At 31.9% G+C, this 22516-nt stretch overlaps 1 protein-coding gene across 1 annotated transcript in view; it reads left to right on the forward strand.

Annotated features, from left to right (window-relative positions):
* Window positions 1-906: 906 nt before the first annotated feature.
* The window catches only part of Klhl1 (kelch like family member 1), a 364387-nt gene continuing 342777 nt past the window's right edge, over window positions 907-22516 (forward strand). Inside the window, exon 1 of the mRNA XM_005324822.4 lies at window positions 907-2210. Within this exon, the coding sequence (XP_005324879.2) occupies window positions 1714-2210 (497 nt within the window). The 5' untranslated portion in view covers window positions 907-1713. The remainder of the gene's footprint in view (window positions 2211-22516) is intronic.

Consider the following 22516-nt stretch of genomic DNA (forward strand, 5'->3'; position numbering starts at 1 on the left):
TTCTGCCCTACTGGAGTTGCTGTAGCTATGGATTTCAAGAATGGACAGCAACCATATTCCTGGTTGAGTTGGTGAACACATTGCTTCCCTGGTGTCCACTTCAGCAAAAGTGTTTCTATTTTAAAGCCTCATTAAAAAAAAAGATGAGAAATTTCCAAGAATTCATATGTAGAAAAGAATCACAATCCTCATTGTTGTAAAATACACTAATGAAGAAAAACTACATCTTCCTTTCTGCAAACACAGGATTGTATCCTTTGGCTATAATTGTGGATTGCTTAACCTCTCCCATGCATTTTATACCATAATTCAGGTACCAGAAGCTTCTGTCTTAAAACTGTCTTTTATCATTATATTCTATTCTTGGTTTCCAGCTGAGAATGACGTTCATCCAGAAGATACCCACCAAATGTGTTGATTTTGCCAAACGGGTCCCTGTATTCAGTCCATCTTCAAATATCTACCGTGCGCCTTTGGTCCCCAGGGTGAAGTACTGCCCGGGTGCAGTAATAGCAGAATGACAATGTAAGTGTCAGGATGGTGGCATCATCACACTTAGACACCAGTATCCACATTTCTTCTATATCTCACTACAGAGAAATTAAGGCTAAAGGTTAAAAGATGCGGTATATTAAATAATTCAAGCTATTAACCTGCAACCTGCACACCAATGGCAGCCTATTAAGTTTGCACTGCCGTCCTTCATGTGTGGTGTTTACTGATGTTAAAGCATAATGCCTGTTTGCTTTACTTTTATTGCTACACAGTAATGTAGTGAGGAAGGAGGTTGAAAAAAAAAAAAAAGGTGACAGGACCTACGCAAGGGGACAATAAGAGCAGCAGACTCACTTGCATAAAGAAGATTGAAGCCTTCCCTCCCTCCCTCCATCTCTCGGTATAGGCCCCAGTGCACATCTGCGTCACTTACGAGGGAGGAGGAGGCGCTGAGGCAGAGAGAAAATTGTACTGTGAGGACCTTGACAGCTTCACGGCGGGCTTTTCCCTTTGCCTCCCTATATTTTTCTGGCATATTTATTTTTTTTTCTTTTACAAACTGACTATCTAAAAATCACACCTTCTCGCACTGAAGAAAGCATTTGACTTTCTTATAGATACCCAGCAAGCTATCAGAGCATTCTCCAAGAGAGGCCAGGGACAGGGGCGCAGGTGCACAGCGAAGGCTGGGGGTGCGCTTCTTGGCGACTTGGGGCTCTTTCTCTCTTTGCGCTTTCCAGGCACTGAACTCTGAGCTGCAAGGACAGGAGCACCGGCACCTTCAGGACTAAGGCTCTGCCATGAGCGTACCCCAGTGAGGTGTATCCAGCTGCGGCCACCTCCCGAGCTTCCCAGCGCGCAGACCTCCCTCTCTCGCGCATCTCCAGCCTCAGGGTCTTTCCTCCTGGCCATAACCACTGGGTCCCCCTGCGAATATCCCGGATTCTCAGCCCTTGCCGTCCCACTCCTGCCTCTGCGTCCGACCAGTGGTTCCCTCCCGCCCAGGACCACAGAACCCGATCTGAGCTGAGCTGCTTTGCCGCCAGCTCTCCGGTCTTGGCAGGACACGCATCCCGCTTGGACTGGTTTGGCTCCGGAGGTGCACGGGGCGCATCCCGCCTTCTCCTCCTCCGCCCCCAGGTTTTGCTGTCCTCTCCTGTCTGCTAGTCAGCCTACTTCTGCGCCAGCTGCGGTCCTTTTGCCTTTCTTGCATAAACCATGTCAGGCTCCGGGAGAAAAGACTTCGATGTGAAGCACATCCTGCGACTCCGCTGGAAACTCTTCAGCCATCCTTCGCCGTCCCCAGGCAGCCCGGCGGGGGGCGGCTGCCTGCAACAGGACAGCAGCGGCAGCTTCGAGCACTGGGGACCCAGTCAGAGCCGCCTGCTCAAAAGCCAAGAGAGGGGCAGTGTGAGCACTTTCTGGAAGAAACCTTCCTCTTCCTCCTCTTCATCATCCTCCCCATCCTCTTCCTCCTCTTCCTTCAATCCACTGAATGGCACCCTGCTCCCAGTTGCTACCAGGCTGCAGCAAGGGGCTCCTGGACAAGGCACCCAGCAGCCGGCCAGGACTCTTTTCTACGTGGAGTCCCTAGAGGAGGAGGTGGTGCCAGGCATGGACTTTCCTGGACCACATGAAAAGGGGCTGGTCCTGCAAGAGCTCAAAGTGGAGCCAGCCAACTCCAGCCAGGCAACAGGTGAAGGATGTGGACACAGGTACAGTAAGTCCCCCTGGGGCATCTGGAACATTCCAATTTCCACTCATTTATCCTCTTATTCTCTTGTAATTAGTAAGTCTAAAACGTTCCAGGTTGAAAATTTGAGTAAAATTTCAGCCTGACTTTTATTAACCAAGTCAAAATCTCATTAAAAGTTTGGTCGTTAATTTCTGTTGGTTCATACCTGTAACTATATATTTTTTTCCTCTTACTAATTTTCATTCATAACTAAAAACTGAATACACATGCATTTTGGCAAATCTCCAAGTGGAATGATTCTTTTACTTCTCGTATTATATTGCTATTCCATCATCTTCTGTCATTAAATTATATCAATCATCCCATTATCTGGTGTCAGTTTAAATTGGCCTTAAACATCATCAAACTGCATTTTATATACTCACTTAGTAACTGACTTAGCGTTAGCATTATTATCTAGGATCCCTGTGGTTTGAATCTGTATTCCAGAAATAATGAGATGGACAAAAAGCAAGGCCAATGGACAATAGCATTATTTTACTTCTGCTCCACCCCCAGACAGGGTTACTATTCCTTATGCCAACTTCTCTTTTTGTCTTTATACTTTTTGTTAACTTTTTTGTTAATGTTGTTGGAGATGTTGGGAATGGAACTCAGTGCCAGGTGCATGCCAGGCAAGCACTCTACCACTGAGCTGCACAACCAGACCCCCAGCCCACTTGTGTTCGCTTTTGCCTTTTTTCAGAGTAAGTCTTAGAATTAAAACTGTTGCTGATCCATTTTGCATTCTGCTGCTGTGATTTGCTGGCTTACTATTAGAAGTGTGGATGTCTAGTAAGCAGATGAACATTTATATCTAGTTTATTTCTCACATTGTACTTCATAAGTGTTCTGCTACTTAGAAGGCATAGAAAATCTTTTCAACATAAACTCTTGATTTTTACATTTTTAATGAATTGAGTCATTATTATTCTATTCTACACTATATCATTACTAGTTTGTGCATATAATGAGGATATGAAAGGATTTGCATTTAGATTCATATGATATCAGAATACATTATCAAAAAAGAAATACAGAAAAAGTACAGCAAAGGGATAATGAATATGCTATAAAATATTAACTATCAAGAACAAATTAGAAATATAAAACACTTCCAAATTTCATTTAATTGAAGCAGGGTATTATAAAGTTGAACAAGTTTTAAAAGAATATATGAAACAAAATACTATATGTAGGTACTATTTATGCTGACAAATGTGATTTTAGAGATGCAGAAAATTTAACTATAATTATATTATTATGAATGATGTGGATTTTTATTTTAAATTTAAGAATCATGATGTATTTTAGTGTGATAGTAAGACCTTTAATATTAGATTATTATATTAAAAGAAGAAATTTAATGTTCAATTTTCAAGTATGTTCAAAGTTTTCTATATATAGGAGATCTAAATCAAAGTTTATTCAAAATAATTATAACTGAATACTATGAATATTATGAACCTATCCATTCACGTGATACTTATAATTTTTGAATTGTTAAAAGAAGACTTTTTAGGGTTTTAAATTGTCTTCAGTTGAAAAGATATAAGTGATTTGAGGGAGAGGGAAACTGTTCATAAATACTTAACAATGCACCTTATATATTTTCAAGGAAACTAATTTAGTCAAACATTTTCTAATTACTGCTTTAAAAGCAGTGATATTTTGTGAGTCAGCTCAGGAAAAAAATATACCATATATATGTGTATGTTTGTATGTATATGTGTATGTACAGGTATATATGATGATTTTATAAATATATAAAATCTATGTATATATTTTAAACATTATATATGTACATATGAATATATGTGTGTGCATATACAGATACATGAAACTTTGAATCTTCAAATCACCTGGAAATATCCGACCTTCCAGGAATATTAATGTTTCATATTTACAAAAATAGTTTGCTGTTAGCACATGTAAGTCTGTGACACATGTTTGGCATCAACAATTTATGAAGATTTTCATAGGAGTTGGAGGATTTAAAAATACTAATGAATTACTGATTTAATGGATTATAATACATTTAAATATATAAAACTAAATTACTAGTAGCTCAATTAGGAACAAAACATTGATTAAACTTAGTTTACTTTAGAATATATTTCATTGTTTTTAATTCACAAATTTTTTTAAGTGATGAGAATTCTGAAAATAACACATGTACCAACCCAAATAATCTTTACTGTTGGAATCATGGTGCTTTATGGAATTCTGCATCTATAAGTATGGAAAATAAAAACTACTTTTTTATTTTAATAACAATTTAATATATGGTAAGAGGAGGATTCATTTCCCAGAAAAGAGAGTAGTTCCAAAGTAAAATACTGTATGGAAATTTTTTGTAATTCACAAATATATGCAAAATAACCAGAAAAGTGAATTCAACTTTTTTTTCTGTGACTACACATCTAGGAAAGCTACATAGTGCTTATGATGATAAATGTGTACAACAATATCTAAATCTTATAATAATAACTTTTATTACACAGATCATTATTGTATCATCAAAATGACATATTTAATATTTAGTATTTTCTTTTATCTATTCTGACTTCTTGATGATTTAATCCCTATATACAAAAAGGGGTTTGTTCCTTCTTTTTATTCATTTGGTCTTATGCTAGTTAGAAATATTGTTCCAGCAAGAATGAGGAGCTAAGCTGTTTAAACTTGTTGTTAGAACTACAGATGGAGTTAACTCAGCAGAAAGCTTCCCCCATCTCAGAATTCTAGAAAGGTCTTACTACACATGGAGAAATGTAGCAGAAATACAGAAATAAAGAAAATTTACTGCCAAAATGCAATATTTAACTCACTCACCCTACACTACACCAACCCCACTATAGTGTCCCATCATGAACAAATATCTGTACTCTATTATCTTGATCACTGTATAGAATAAGAATATGTTTAGTTAGGTTGCTGATTTATGGTATTATTTTTTCTACTTTCCTCTCCAAACTTGGGTTAGAAAGTATGTGATTTCCTGGATATTCATATGTGTAAGGTGGATATTTTGTCCAAAATACCATATGCAATAAAGAAACCAAAGAGTAATATTTACATTATTGTAGTTCACAGTGACGTGAGAGAAGATGTTTCATGTTTTAACTGTTTACTATTTTCAATTTCAAATTCTGAAAAGTACAGTAATCAGATTCCATGGTTGTAGTTGCTATCCATAAACTATATTTCCAGATTTGCATCTAAACTTACACATCCCCCAACCTCTGGCCTCATGCCTACACCTTTCTATCTGATATCTCAGATAGATGTACAGGGACTATTTCACTGCAATGTGTACAAAATTGTGTTTCTAATCTCCCTTCCATTCTTATTCAATATCCTCTCTCAGGAAATACTGCTCCATGCAGTAGGTTGTATAAGCAACATATTTGTCAACATCCTCTTTTGCCTTATTTCAATATTCCATAAAACCCTGCTATTTGACTTAGAGAGTCTCCTTTGTGTCATCCCACATCTCTTCATCTCAATTTTTTGCACCCAATCTAAGTTACCATCCTTTTTAGCAAAACTGTTTTTTCCACCTCTTCTCCATCTTGCCTCCTGCAATCCATTCTCTGCAAAGAAATCAATGAAAATGATAAAAGGAAAAGCTAAATCATTGTTCTACTTCCTTGCTCCCCTCTCCAAAGAGTGTTTACCACTCCCTTAGCACAATATGAGCCATGGAACATTCCCTGATCACAATGTATACCACAGACATCTTGGCCCTTCTCCTCTGTGGGCCCTTTCTCATCAAAATTCCCATTGGTCTCTAAATTCCAGACTCTGTCCATGTATTCAATTTTTCACTGCCCCTGGGCTTCACAAATTTGCTTTCTCTCCTCATACACTGGTTCCCCTTCCTTCAACCAACTCTTTCCTGAGTTTACCACAATTCATCATGGAGATGTCTTGAACAAAAACACTGTACCATTCTAAGGGAATTATTTCTTGATCCCCCCAAACAAATTTTTATCTCTTGTTTTATGTTCTTACTGTAAATTCTCTATCCTTTTCTTCAACTCTTATTAAAGCTCATGCCACATGTTAATTTCTATGTTGATTTGTCTCTAAGTGAAATTGTCAAGTGGAGAGGACTATCTGTTGCTCTTCACCTTATCCCTAACAATAGAGCATGTAATTACTCAATGAAAACTGTTGAATGAACAAATATTTGCCATAATAATATTTAAAAACATGATTAATAACATGATTTTTGCCAGATTGCATATTGAATATATTATGTAAGCTAACATTTATAACACTCTATTATCCTGATACAATTATGAATCTCTTTGGTATAGTAACTTGGGTATTATATAAATAGACTACTATTACATAAAACAGAACTAGAAGAAATGATATCTTCTTAGGAAAGAAATTATTTTATAAATTAAGATGAGTTTATCAATATTTCATAGTGTTCTACCCCCAAATTCCACAATTTCTTGACACTGTATCCTCTGAGTAAGTTTGCTTTAGGCAAACTAAAAGTATAAGGAAAAAGAAATAGAACCACAAAACTGGTTTTGCAGGCATTCAAACCCCAGGTCTATCTGTAAGAAACTTGTGAATATCATATAGCAATAAGATGAAAAACAATTAAAACTTTTATTTATAACAAAAAATGCAGATTAAAGGACAATATTCCAGTTTTCATATGTTTCTAATGAATATTTTATAAACTCTATTATTAGTAACCCTAAGGTAATATCTTAAATTATTTAGGAAAATTAAAGAAAATCTCCCTATGTAATCAAAATAAGTATTTGATTAACACAAAATATAATTTTGTTCAGCCTTTGTATTTATTTTTCCATAATTTGTGTCTATGTAGATTAGAAGTTTGTAAGAGCTACAAGTTGAATTTCCTTGGCTTTGAACAAGAACTCTCAAAGAATGTACAGAAAACTGATCTATATATTATTAATTAAGTTTCGCAACAGTTAAACCAGTATCAAGTTATTGACCAATATATCACATTATTGATTTATCATACCATCTAAAATAATTTTAGGTATTTTTGTAGTCATTGTACAAAGCAAATGCCCTGGAATTTACATATTTGTTTATTAAATAATAATTAACTGATCTTTTTTAAATTTAAGGTACATTATTTAAACCTTTGAAGAAAAAAACTGATGAAGACACAGATGATTTGAGAATAATTTAACATGGTTTGAAGATCTTGAAATTCAAATATTGAATGAAGCACTAAATGGGTTTGATGTCTCCTAATTTTAGTGATTTGGGGGCAGGATATGAAAATAGGCTTATAGAAATGTTAAAGAAAGCTTGGTTATTGTACAATTGTCCCAAGAGAATGATGTGCTATGATTTTAGGACCCTAAACGAAATGAATTTTGAATGTAACATCTGTAAAGCAGATCATTTTAACTAATAGATCCTAATAGAAATAGTGATTTTAAGAAATGATCTGAAATTCTTCAATAACAATGAAGATGGAATTAATATTAATTATAAATTCTTCTTTCTCATTTTTTAGGTGAATGAGAAAATATTATAAGATTATTCGGGAAAAAAGTATGTTATATGTAGAGAGATAAGGATGATGGACCATTTCTCATTGACAGTAATAAATGACAGTGAAGTAGAACCTTTACAGGAGTAGAACTGTCCATTTAGAATTGTGTACACACTGAAGATATTTTTTCAAACTGAGAATAAAATCTTTTGTAGATATAGAATTTTTGAAATAATTCATTAGCAACAGGTAAGTTCTATAAGAAATGTCAAAAGAAAGAATCCAGACACGATGAAAATGATATGACACACAATAACTATACAAAAGAATTAAGAACACCACACAAAGCAATAGTATGGTTTAAAAAAACTCATAATATTTTTTTTCTTATTTAAGTCCGGAAGATTCATAATATAATTTATTTTGGATTCATAACATAATTAATGTAGGATTGGCCAGAGAGAATAATGTGCTATGATTTTAAGACCCTAGGTGAAATGAATTTTGAATGTAACACCTGTAAAGCTGATCATTTTAACTAACAGATCCTAACAGAAATAGTGATTTTAAAAAATGATCTGAAAAAGAAGACTATGGTATTAGACTTTAACCATATGTATGAAATAAATATGTGGTAATAACAGAATTCAGATTTGGAGGAGAGAAATCAATGTATAGTGTTTTAAAGTAAATGTGTATTGATACATCATTTAAAGGTAGTCTAAGGATATGTTATAAATCCTAAAGTAATCACTAAAATTTAAAAAGTGGTAAGTATTTAATAAATCAAGAAAGAAGACAGGGAAAATGATTCTGTAAAAATCATTCAATTAATCTAGAAAAGAGAAGAAATGATAACAACGAAAAGTTGCAACAAATAGAAAACACATAGCACAAATGACAATCTGACTCTCAACCAGTACCTACAGTAAATGTAGCAGTCTGTACCTCCACAATCAAAATACAGAGAATATCAGATTGGGCAATTAAAGCCTAACCATTACACTGTTTACAGAAAATGTAATTTAAATTTAAATATACAAAGCTGATTAAAAGTAAAAGAATAAAATTATTTGACTTGCTAATACAAAACAAAGAAAGTCAGGGTGGACATATTAATAGCAAAGTACTTCTCAAACCAAAGACTCTCTGTCCAACAAAGGGAATCTATTCAGTTCTTATCGCTAGATTATCAGGTTGAAAAAATATATGTGTTCCTTCTAAGGTCAGGAAAAAGATGAAGATGTATTCTTTCACCACTTCTACTCAGCATTACATTCAAGATATAGTAAGCTCCGTAAAACAAAGATAAATAAAAAGCATATATTTTAGAAACAACCAAATAGAACTATTTCATTTATAGACAAATTGATCACGTACATAGAAATGAAGAAATAAATTTATTTTCAGACATAATTGTCCAGGGAATTTTTAATGGAATCGTAATAGTATTAATACAATAAGAAGAACTTAGGAATATATAATATACAGGATATGAAGACTCATAGATTGAAAATAACAAAACCAAGTGGCAAGAAATTGGAGTCTCAAAGAGTGACAATTATACCATATTCATGAATCAGAAAATTCACTATAATTAAGTTGTCAAGTATCCTCCAGTTGATTTATAGTTCTAATAATTCCTCCCAGAAAGTCTCTATAAGCCATTTTTGGTACAAATTGACAAGATTATCCTAAAAATCCATCCCCCCCCCACACACACACATTTGAAGGATCTGGAATAAACCAAACCATTTTGAAAAAGATAACCTAATTTAAGGACTAACAATCCTGATTTTCAGACTTGTTATGAAGCTATATTGATTAAGATAATGTTGTATCAGTATTGGAACATATTTTGATACCAGTTATGTAGTAAAATAATATTCTACCATAAAAAGAATAAACATTATTCAACACTAAGATTGAGTGAGAAAAAATATTATAGTGAGGCAAAAGCTCACTGGATGGAGTATTTCTCCGTAAAATTCATCCACTTTAAGTCAGATAGTTTTATTTCTTCAATTCTACGTCGATGATCAATTTGACTCAAATGAAATAGTTCTATTTGTTTCTAAAAATATGTTATCTATGTATTGATTATCTATGCTTTGAATAAAAGTTTAATTCTAACTTACTTCACATCATATATTGAAGGCAAAGACTTCTTGAATTTGATGTACAATCCAAGAAGTCAGCCGCTGGCATTCGCCTTGCAGAACCTGATGCTAAAATATGTGCCTTGAGTTTTCTGTGCCTTCCTCTTGGCAGCTGATGAGAAAGAAGAGAAGGCAGAATAGTTTTACATAATAAGCTCTGCACAGCAAGAGGAGAAAGGCTTTGCCACATAACCACAAGGGATCTCTACCTTTTATTTTCATTGCCAATGCTGGCAGAGCATCTGGGGAGCAGGGATACTGCCATGAGCTTTACCTCATGGCTCAGAAATGAATGAGCTGTGCTATCCAATGCTGACTCCTCTTAGTGTTTTATCAGAGGACTTGGAACCACTACTAAATAAAAATTTTCCTACAGAGAGAAAGAGTTCATTTTTCACTCTATCATTTTGTCTTAATGGTTATAAAATATTTAGATTTAATTATTCTAATGACTTTTGAATAGCCTGTGATTTTTAAACTGATTTTTTAATGGAAGAATTCTTTCCACTGTAAAGTTGAACATGTATTCCTATAGAAGCTCTCAAAACACAAGTTAAAATATTTTCTGAATGTATTTTTTGTTGTTGTTTTCACAAAATAGATCCACATTTTGGACTTTTAACTCACATTGAAGACTGACTTATATCTGTTCTTACCCTATGTCCTCTCACATGTCATATAGTTCATACAAAATTTAGTCTAAGTAGTTACTTCATATTCATCAATAAATTCTAGAAAAAAATATAATGCCACAAATTTAAAATATATAGTGTATAAATATCAATAATTCTTTGTAGTTTGTATTTTTATGATAATAATATTGTTTGCCTTATTTTAATATGTTGTCATCTACAGTTGCAGGATATGATAGAAAGAAAACTAGCTTAATAATTAGAAAATTTATAATTCTAGAGTAAAATCTGCCTGTTTAGGAAAATGTCACCATTTAGTCATATGAATTGTTCTTTATCTTTTTTTCTACTGGAATATGATAGAAAGACACAAAAAATGCATCATTTTAAAATTCTTTCTATCTTGTTACCATTAAAAATGACTATGGCTCTATCATTGATTCTACTTGCTTGCTAGCATAACCACATGAATTGAGCTGTACTTTGGCTATTTAAGGTTTGAATTCAAATCTATTCTAAACACTTTAGTTATATGGTGGGACAAATATACCCCAAGGAAACACTAAATATTCTTTCAGTTAGTGAAAACTATTTTTAACTGGTTTCTTTCTCTTTTCCAAGACAAATATTCCAGGCTACTGGGATACAAGAAGGTCCAGTAAAGGTTCAGAGTGAAAATTTTGTACTAAAAAATTAACAGGTAATTATTTATAGAAATTAAACTTGTGATATACCAAAATATACATATCAAAGGAGATGTTCAAAGTAATAGAAGAGGAAGTCTCCATAAGAGACTTAATGAAATTCAGTTCAATCTAAATATGTTCAGTTATTAAGAAGAGGAAAAACTGTCAAGTATATTAGCATGAATATGTGTAAAAATCAGGAGTTTGGCTTGCTGACTAAATCATATTCGAACAAGGAGGGGCCTTCTTGATCTTATTAAGGACTTTAGATTTTACTTACAATAAGGATGAAACAATGATGTTCCTGATGAAACTCTAACTTTGGTCAATTTTTCTGTTATAGCATGGAAGATGGACAAGAGAAAAGAAAGGTGTTGAAACTGAATTTAAAAAGAACATTAAAATGTTTGGATAAGAGTCTTAATGAGGAACTATTATTTTTAAAAGGAGTAGAAAAAAGACTTTGGAAAATAAAATACCACAATTGATCCCATCGACTTGGGAGGATGAGGCCAGAGGATGGCAATTTCAAAGCCAGCCTCAGCAACTTAGTGAGCCCTTAAGTAAACTAGTGAGAACCTATCACAAAATAAAAAGGGGCTGGGTGTGTGGCTTAGTGGTTAAATACTCATGGGTTAAATTCCTGGTACCAAAACAACAACCGTAAACATAAAAAAAAAAACCAAATATTTTCAATTAATTAAAGGATTATTTGTAAAAGAGGGAGACGTGAAAGGGTTCCTACAAGTTTGGATATGAATATGAGATTTTTCCTTCTTGTTGTTTGGTTGTTATTGTTGTTCTATGACTTTGGATTTTTAGATAAATAACTGGCAGTTAATATTTGTAAAGAAGGTTGCTGCAAAGTATCAGAGCTTTATTTTGTTATTATCAAATGGTAATTTAGAAAAATGTGGGCAAATCTTAAATGTTCAATAAGAAATATCTAAAATCCTTAAAGCCTTATTACAAAAATATTTCTACTTAAAAATTCTGCGATTTAAGATTATGGTCAGATTTCAGATGAACACTGAGTTTTTAGATGATTTTATAACAGCTGGTATACTATATATTAATTTTTCCATTTTAATTTATACATGTTACATAGGGATAAAGTACAATACAATCTTAGATCACTGTAAGAAAGTAGATTTGTTTCTACCCAAATGCAACATCCAAAATAATCTGAAAAAGAAAAATAATCAGTAAAGACAATCAAATATAGTTGTTATTAAATGTTAGCGGTTATTTTGTCACTATAAAAAGGCAAGACATCAAAGGAAGTAACAAATACAATATGGATGAATATATATATAATATATAACATGTATATATATAATATTATGCATGATATCTATTTATATTTATAGAAATATTTGGAGTATATGTAACCAAAACAATGTGAATTATATTGAAAAAATATAAAGGGCCTTTATATAAAAAATGGCTTACTGTGCAAATTAAAGATATGTCATATTAACTATGGTACTTTGGTTAATATTAATTTTTAAGGTGAAAACTTCTTGTGTTATAAGAATGAAATGATAACACCACAAAAAACATTCAAAATACTTCAGAATTTTTAAAACAAGCAGATTGAGAAGTGAAATGATTATTTCAATATCATCCATATGTTCAGTAGTATATGTACTTACCAAACCAACTTTTAAAAAGGTCATCTAGTGTACTAGGTCAAATAGAAAACTCTTTTAACATAAAAAATTGAAAGTATTTAACAAATTACTTTTTATATTTATGATCTAACAAACTAAATCTTAATAATTTAAAGATTTTAACAATTAAATCTCTTCTGTAAAAATAATTTAATAGATATGCTATTTTACATAATCAATATATTGAATTATATATAGATTATAGTAATTTAAATTAACAGAAAAAAAGAATGCTTTAAATTTAAACTGTGCAATTAGTTTACAGCTAATTGCAGAATTAAGAATAGAAGAAAAAATAACTACCACAATGAGACTTTAGTTCATACCTGTAAGAATTTATTGTTTTAGCCAATTTTGTGTCACTGTGCTAACAAGAATAACTTAGAGGAGTATTAAAGCTCTTATGACCCAATCATTTCTCCTCTGAACCTTCTTGCATTGTCTCACAGAAGAGATTTTGGGGGACACTTCACATCCAAACTATAACAATGCACCACTTGGCTACAGTTACCACTTAGTCGGTCCATTTAAACTAGAATTGATTGATAAGGTTACAGCTCTAACAATACAATCATTTTACCTCCATACATTCTTGCATTAACACAGTAGCTTTGGGGACACACCTCTTACCCAAGCAATAACAGCTATTACCAAAATGACTAAAGGTAACAAGTACTGCTAAGGATCTAGAGAAAAGGGATCCCCAGAAACTGTCATTGTGAATATAAATTTGACAATCATTATAGAAAATTGTGTGGATGCTCTACAAAGACTTAAAATATACATATTATTCAGCAATCCCACTGTTAGGTACATATCCAAAGGATATGAAATTATGATACACATGATATACCTGCACTCCAGGGTTCCTGAAGCATTATTCACAGTGTACACAGTATGGAATGAACCACGGTACCAATGGGGGTAAATGGATAAAGAAAATGTAGCACATATACATAATGGTATGCTATTATTTACCCTTTATCTAGAAGAAATCTTTCATGTAACAACATGGATGAACCAAAGAACATTATGCAAAGTGAAATAAGTGAGGAACATAAAATCACTTATATGTGGAATAAAAAAGCTGATCTCAGAAAACAGAGTAAAATGGTGATTATAAGATGCTTTGAAGAAATTGAAGGATGTTCATCAAAGGACACAAAATCTCAGAGAATAGGTTCAAGAGATCTATTGTATAGCATGGTGACTGCAGTTTATAATAAACATATTGTGGTACTTGAAAAATAAGTAAATGAGTACTATTCTCACCACAAAATTAGGTAATGCATATATGAAATAGTTTTTTTAACCATTCCACAATGTACACATATAAAAAATATCATGTGTAAATGTATATATATATATATATATCTTTAAAATTTTTCAAGTAATAAAAAGAGATATAGAAAACAATGACTTCCTGCATTTTAACAAAGAGAGAGAGAGAGAGAGAGAGAGAAATAAAAAAAATTAGAAAAGAAAGTATCCAAAGAGTCTAAAACTGAAATTGATAAAAATGTTTTCAAAAATAATGATATAGGAGGGCTGGGGCTGTAGCTCAGTGGTAGAATGCTTGCCAAGCATGTGTGAGGCACTGAGTTTGATCCTTAGCACCACACAAAAAATAAATAAAATAAAGGCATTCTGTCCATTTACAAATACAAAAACAATGACAGGAAAATATGCCTAACAACCTGGTCATTTAAAAATATGTAAAACTCTGGCAGTCCTGATAGAAATGAAGAAAATGTACTTTATAAATAAGTAGATCTACAGAGCCACATATAAATAAAACTATGCAAATAGAGAATATTATGTAAACAACGTGTCAACAAACTTCCAAGTGCATTGCTTTCTAATGAAATAAGTGTATATTATCAGATACATCCACAATAAAGGGAGAAAGTATAGACTTTCATAGTTTTATAAATTGTTAATAGATAGTATAAGTAATACACAAATATGTAAAGTACATGGCCCAAGTTATATATCTCTATTTAACGTTAAAAAAGAGAAAATTCCTGTGATATTTAAATGATTTCAATTACAACCATGATGAATTATAATATTAATGCTTTTTTAAATAACAAATTAATCACAAAATATCATTAAATAAATTATATAGATTTATAAAAATTCTAACATATATTAACTATCTAGCAACATATTAAAATATTTACTACTTCTATACTTAAATATGCTTTTTTCTCAAAACAATATTAATATACAAAATTAACCCTATCAGATAAAAGAATTTTTAATTACATCAGTAGATATGAAACAAAAAAATCAAAATTATTAAATATTTTAAAAATGGAAACAGTTTCCTTTTACATTTTTTATTTGTTCATTTTAATTATACATAATAGTGTGATTCTATTTTACATAATCATGCATCCTCACAATATAACAATATAATAAAATCAATTTGCTCACTACCACCTCCATTTTTCTCTCCTTTTTCCACTCCTAGGTCCTCTTGTTTTACTGTTCCCCCTTCTATTTTTATAAGATTTATCTCCCCTTATTTCTCTCCCCCTTTTCTTTTTCTCTAGCTTCCACATATTAAATAAAACATGAAACCTTTGATTTTTTGAGATTGGTTTAATTTGTTTAACATAGCGCTCTTACATTTCATAACTTCATTTTACTTTATAACAAAATAAAACCCCATTTTTTAAAAAAAATATTTCATGTATCCCTTATCCATTCATCACTTGATGATCACCTAGGCTTTTTCTATGCTTTGGCTATTGTGAACTGTGCTGATATAAACGTGGGTATGCATGTATCCCTATAATATGATGACTTTAATTTCTTAGGATATACACTGAATATGGTATAACTGTGTCATGTGGTGGTAAAGGATTTTCACCAAATATTACTAAAAGAAAACAAAGCAAAAAGAACACAGGAATTGAAAGAAACTACAAAAGTTATAGATTTTTGTGTATAAAATTTTCAGAGTGTACACACACACAGTATGGTGATATCTATTATAATTGTGGATATTTAATAAAATAAAAAATGAACTAATATTCTAAGTATTGAAATAAGAATTAAGCATTATTTGAAATTATATTCCCAGAATAATGGGAAATAATGTTGAAATCTTAGGAAAGAAGAGAAACAATGAAGAATTGGAATATCATTTCATTGTTAGATTTCCTTATACCATTAACAGGCACTTAGAAATATATGTGGAACAAATACCTCATTCACTATCTAACAATAAAAAAATATGAAATACCTTGTAATAATAAAAATACTTTATGAGATTTTAAATGAGATTCATAAAGTTATAGTAAAAGTTTCAAACTAATAAGTAATGACAGAGATAAAATATATTTCTAATTGAGGATATAATGAACATTAAAATGAACATTAAAATTGTTACAGAATTGTCACATTTATTCTAAAGTAAACATGGTAATTAAATATCCTAGCAAATCCAAGAATGGAAATGATACCTTTTTTGTTTTATTTTGATTATAATTTCCTTTTTTAAAAAATTCATTTATGGATTTATTGGATGAACATTTCTTTTTAATTTTACTGATTGTTTTTAGTTATACATGACAGTAGAGTCTATTTTACTATAAGTATACAGGCATATAATATATCTTACTGTGTTCCAATTAGGATTTCAGTCTTGTAGGTGTTCATGATAGCAAGATTCACTGTGGTATATTCATATGGAAAATTACGTCAGATTCATTTCACTCCTTTCTTTTCCTATCCCTTTTCCCTTCCCTTCATTCCCCTTTCTCTAGGCCACTTAATCTCTCCCCCACCCCACTTTATTGTGGGTCTATTTCCACATATAAGAGAAAATAATCGACCTTTGGTGGGGTTTTGGGGGAAGGGGGGAGGGATTGACTTATTTCACTTAGCATGATAGTCTCCACATCCATCCACTTTCTGGAAAATGTCATGAAGTCATTTTTATTTATGGCTTCTTTGTTGTACTCCATTGTGTATATATACCACAATGTCTTTATCCATCAAAAGGACAACTAATTTGGCTTCATAGCTTAGCTGTTGTGACTTGTGCAGATATAAACATTGATGTGTATATGTCACTGTAGTATGTTCATTTTAAATCTTTTGTACATATACTGAAGGGTGGAATAACTGTGTCAAATGGTGGTTCAATTCCTAGTTTTCTAAGGAGTCTCCATACTGCTTTTCAGGGTGGTTGCACCAATGTGCAGTCCCCCCAACAATGTATGTGTACCTTTTCCCCACATCTTTGCCAATGTTTATTATTAATAGTGTTCTTAATAATTGACATTCTAGGTGGGGTGAGATGAAATCTCAATGTTGTTTCAATTCAGTTATTCAAAGATGTAGTAATTAGATCAGAAACCATGAACTTACTAGAAGAAAATGTTGGCCAGACATTCCAACATGTCAGATCAGGAGCGGACTTCCTTAACAAAACTCCTAATGTGCAACAAATAAAGAAAAAAATGAATAAGTGGAACAGCATCAAACTATAAAACTTTTTCACAGCAAAGGAAACAACCAAGAATGTGAAGAGAGAGCCTATAGAATGGGAGAAAATCTTTGAAACCTGCACCCCAGGGTGTTAATTTTCAGGATAGACAAAGAAATTTAAAAAAAATTAACACCAAAATAATAACAACAACAACAACCCAACCAGTAAATGGGTAAAGAAACTAAACAGGCACTTCTAAAAAGAAGAAATAAAATAGTCAATAAATACACAAAAAACGGTTTGACATCTCTAGCAATTAGAAAATATACTTTTCTATAGAGTTATTGTAATTAAGCAGCATCATAAAAGCATTAAGATCAAAAGATACTGAACCTTTCCTATCCCATACAGAATACAACAATTACTAATTGGGCATTATGTAAAACTGTGGATGTATAACCGATGTGATTCTGCAATCTGCATTTGGGGTAAAATTGGGAGTTCATAACCCACTTCAATCTAATGTATGAAATATGATATGTCAAGAGCTTTGTAATGTTGTGAACAACCAATAAAAAAAATCTCTCTAAATATGATAAAAAAAAAGATACTGAACCAACCAAGGTAACTCCAGAAATAGATAAAAATATAAAGGAAAACCTAATGTATTCCAGGGGCATTTCAATGAAACAGGAAGTAAGGTTTTTTGTTTTTATTTGTTTGTTTTGTTTTTTTGTTTGTTTCTTTGTTTTTTTGTAAGTGGCATTGATATAATTGGCTCTCCATACAGGAGATAACAGACCTCTGGCTCAACATTTATGCCAACTTAAATGATCAATGGGAATAAAAGTTTTCCTTTTTTAAAAAACTGAATTCAAGGGAAAATTTTAGGAAAAAAATCTATTGATAAATTTGAACATAAAAATTGATATGCCTTATACATTTTTTCAAAATATATAATAAACTGGAAAACAAATTTTTGTGGGATTTATGATGAGAAAATATCTCTTAAGTAAGTAATGTTTCTAAAGTAAATATTATATCATGACACTTCATTCTTATGAACCAAGTATGTGGCTTGACTTTATATAGTTACACTACCTGGGGTTATAAGAAAAAGTCAGAAATATCTCATTGCTTGTAGAGACTTAAATTGCTCTAATTTTCTGGGGAAAACAAAGGAACAATATTTATTGGTATGAAAAAAATTGTAAGTCTTCTAATTCAAGAATACAAATTTTGAGAATGTATCTTACAGAAAAAAAATAGAAACTCATTGTTGCTCATCAATAGAATTACAAAAATTATTTCATATCTGCTTTGTAGAATGTATGGAGACAGAAAAACAATGAATATATTAATCTGTGTAGAATGGTTCAAATAACAGTAGCATTCAATATATAAAGCAATTAATAAGATATTGTGTGACTTGATTACCTTATAGAAAAAAAATATTCATACATGTGAAGTGAAAAAGAAATATAAAAAAAAAGCTCCACATACATATGTATATCTGAGGGGAAAAAAAAAGAACTTTAAATCAAAAGACATTTTTACATGAAGGTTACTTGAAGGTTACAATTGTCTTCTATGTTCTTGAAATGTTACAGTGAAATGTATTTGATATTAAACTTTTACATTCTGAATTTAAAAAGAAGTTCCAAAAAGTTAATTTATTAAATATTGACATTAAGTACAATGCTGTAATCAGTGTCAAAATTAGGTAAAGACTTATATGTGTTGAAGAAGAATAATATTGCCATCTAGTGGTTATGTATTCCCACTGAAGCTACATAGTCCCTTGAAAAAATGTGATGAGAGATAAGTAGTTAGAATTATAATGCAAAACAAATAATAGATAAGAAAATAAAGATACTCTAAGATGGTAATATATTCTCTGTGAAATACTTTTTCTTATTAATTATGCTCAATTTTAAGTGTACTAACTCTAAAACCTCTACTTATTGATAATATTTTAAAGGTATATCTCTGGAAGGCAATCTCATCTATTTTAAAATTAAAAATATCGCATTATCAATTAATAATGTTCAAGCTATTTTATAGAAAAAGCTATTAAAATGAAAAAATAAAATATTTCTTTAGTTCTAATTTTGTTAAATATAAAAATTTATAAAAATTTAGAAAATTTTGATAGTAAATTAACTGTCTACCTCATGAAATTTGAACTGCTTAATATCTTACATTAATATCATGCATAAGTAAGACAATAAGAGGTCAGTGCCTATATTTCAAGTGAAATTTGTCCTTTTACAAAGAATACACATGTAAATCATTCAGGACAATTTTATGGAACCAGGAGGATTAGAAGATAGTATTGATACTTTACTCTGTCGGTCTAAGTTTCTCTAAATCTGTGTCTTCATAAATTACATAAGACTCTTGAGTTTGCCTTGCCCACCTCACATGCATATTTACTGAGATAATCAGGGCACAGTATCTGAAACACTTACAAACTTTGAGACACCACACCCTAATAGTTGAGCTAGCAATGATGGTAGTATGACCCATAAATGCCAGAGTTAGTAAAAATAAATGGCAAGTTCATGTAGTATGATAATTTTCCCAACTGGGCAGAGTTTTATCTAGGCTTTAACAATATTAGGTGTAATTTGGAAGATAATTTTTATATAACTTTATTATTAAAGCAAGTAACCTTGCAATACATAACAGATGTTACTAAATTCCCTGACAACGTTCTCCACAATGATCTGTCATCAATTAAAAATTGAAAGTAAAAAAGAAAGAGAAGAACAAAACATAAAACACGCACTAGACACTCTTCAAATTAATTTTATAGTTTTGAAGTACTATAACAGGACAACTCTTCAGAGTTCTTATATCAGTAGCATTATTGCAACTCTAGATTTCACAGTATCACTCTGCACAAAAGCTAGTAATTTCAAGTGGAGTAGTCTTATTTAGCTGATTCTTGCTTAAATGAGTCAAGTTAGGTTTTGAATTCACTCAGATTAGGTAATTTGGCAACTGATTTTCCTCTTCACGCGGTTTCCTTCAGAAAAGACTCTAAACTGAAGATCTACTGCCAAATATACTTCTCTCATGCCTGACACATGAAGTCAAATTATAGTTTGCAGAATAAATCACTTTTCCACTGCTTTGATGTTTTATTTTTATTTGTTTTTTTAATGTACTCCTGACACCACAAATGCTTTATGAGATGCTTACATTTGGGAGATCCTTACCTATTTCCAAAGTGGAGTGGCTCTGAACTGTCATATTGAATTTCCTTCAAAGGGCAGCAGTGGGAAGGTCTCAAAAGTCTCATAATGTCTGCTAATTACGCTAGAATGAAACCACCATATTAGAAAAGTTTTTACAGTTCTAACTTGAGAATTATAGGAGACCATTTTATCCCCAATAACATATCTGGCATTGGCTCAGGGACTCATTTTATACAGCATGAGGAACAGAATATAATCTAACTACAAGCTATCTTGAAGTCAGGTATAACTTGTGGAATCTAAAGCATTTTTTTTTCTGTTCTTCCTAGGAGATTTTCTCCTCTTCATCTTGCTAACATAATTTGCTAAGAAAATTTCCTCTGTGCTTAACCTCTTAACAGTGAGAAATGGAAATACATTTTGTGACTTTTCTCCTTTAAGCCTGTTCTGAAACAATCAGAAAATAATATTGTATTCTTAAGAGTATTACTTCCAGCAGTAAAAAGAAAGGTGAGAGAGGAAATTGGATGATATAAAGAAATATAAAGAGAAAATTACAAATTGCTTAAGTGTCTCAAAAAAATATACTAAACTTTAATATATTACTGATTGAGCCAGCTTCACTGGAGAGCAGTGTGTTCTGTCTCACTGCCCCTTAGAAGGGTTCCATACTTGGCTTAATCATCTGCTATTTGCCTTTTGAAACTCTTAACAGTGTTAAGATTCCCTCAAATTTATTTTGCAGTGTGTCCTGCAATTATGTTGCCAGCTTTTGATAATCCTGAAAATCAAAGTAGAACAAGTTCTTCTTTTTCATAGGTTTAACATGTTAACTTTCCTCTTTAGAACACTGCCAATCACTGTCAAACATTTTATTCTGAAATTGATACAGTAAACTGTGTCAAAAAGGGTCTCAATGTTCCACAATTTTCCAAAAATTTTGCTTAGATATTGTAACTAATATCATTGATTACATCAAATAGATCAATGATTGAAGTAATACTTAGTATGTGGTGCAGTGATTAAGCTTTTAATTACTTCAGGCTGCATAAATTAACACAGTCAGTGATGTAACAATGACTGTGAGGAGAGAAGTCCAGAAGCAAACAGAAGGAAGAGGCTATTTTTAGTAGTCCCAAGGCTGGGGTAGGGGAGATAGATGGCTATAGAGATTATTCAGTTGACTACTTTCCCACGTTGCTTATCATAAATTCCCTTTACTAACTCAGTTTTTAGGCAATTTGGAAGACAGGGACTTTTTTTTTTAAAATTGGGAAAAGAATCAGAGGAAAAACAAAAGATCAGCAGTGATAGATTTGCAATTCAGAAGACAAAGAAAAATATTATTGAGGATGAGAGGATGGTCTAATCTCATTTGACCAGCCAGGAGCCACACATAGACAGACTTCAAAAGCTTGCAATTCTACAATTTTTTTTCCCCAGAAATCAAAGTATATCTAGGTAAAATGGCTCCTCTTGATTTACATGGGGAACTGCAATATGATGTCTCATAACTTCAATCTATATCTATTGAGGTTTAGTCTTCTCCAAAGCTTATTGACTTGAAAGAGTAGGAATTCCCTACATTAGTCTATATGAGAACAAAATTTTACAAGGGGAACTTTTGAATTTTTCGAAAGCAGCCCCATTTTTTCAAATTCAATCCAATTACCAATGAATGAGCAAAAACATGGGTGATTTCATTGTATCTGTTTTACAGTAAATCTTAGACAAGTTAGTGGATGCTCTGTAACTATTTCTCCACCTCTGATGAAATGGCTCATTTCCACATAATGACTGTCTAAAGGATCAAATCTTCTCTTGTTAAAAAAACTGCTGGTAATTTAAAAGAAAATTAGTTTGCATAATTGGTAAAATTAAGCATAGCCTTTAACTATATTTTAGTAAAATATTTATAACTCCATAATCAAATATGAATATTATCCTTAAATGGTATCATCAGAAAAATTATTCTAACTTAGC

The sequence above is a fragment of the Ictidomys tridecemlineatus genome, chromosome 6, assembly GCF_052094955.1.
Source record: "Ictidomys tridecemlineatus isolate mIctTri1 chromosome 6, mIctTri1.hap1, whole genome shotgun sequence".
Taxonomy (NCBI): Eukaryota; Metazoa; Chordata; class Mammalia; order Rodentia; family Sciuridae; genus Ictidomys; species Ictidomys tridecemlineatus.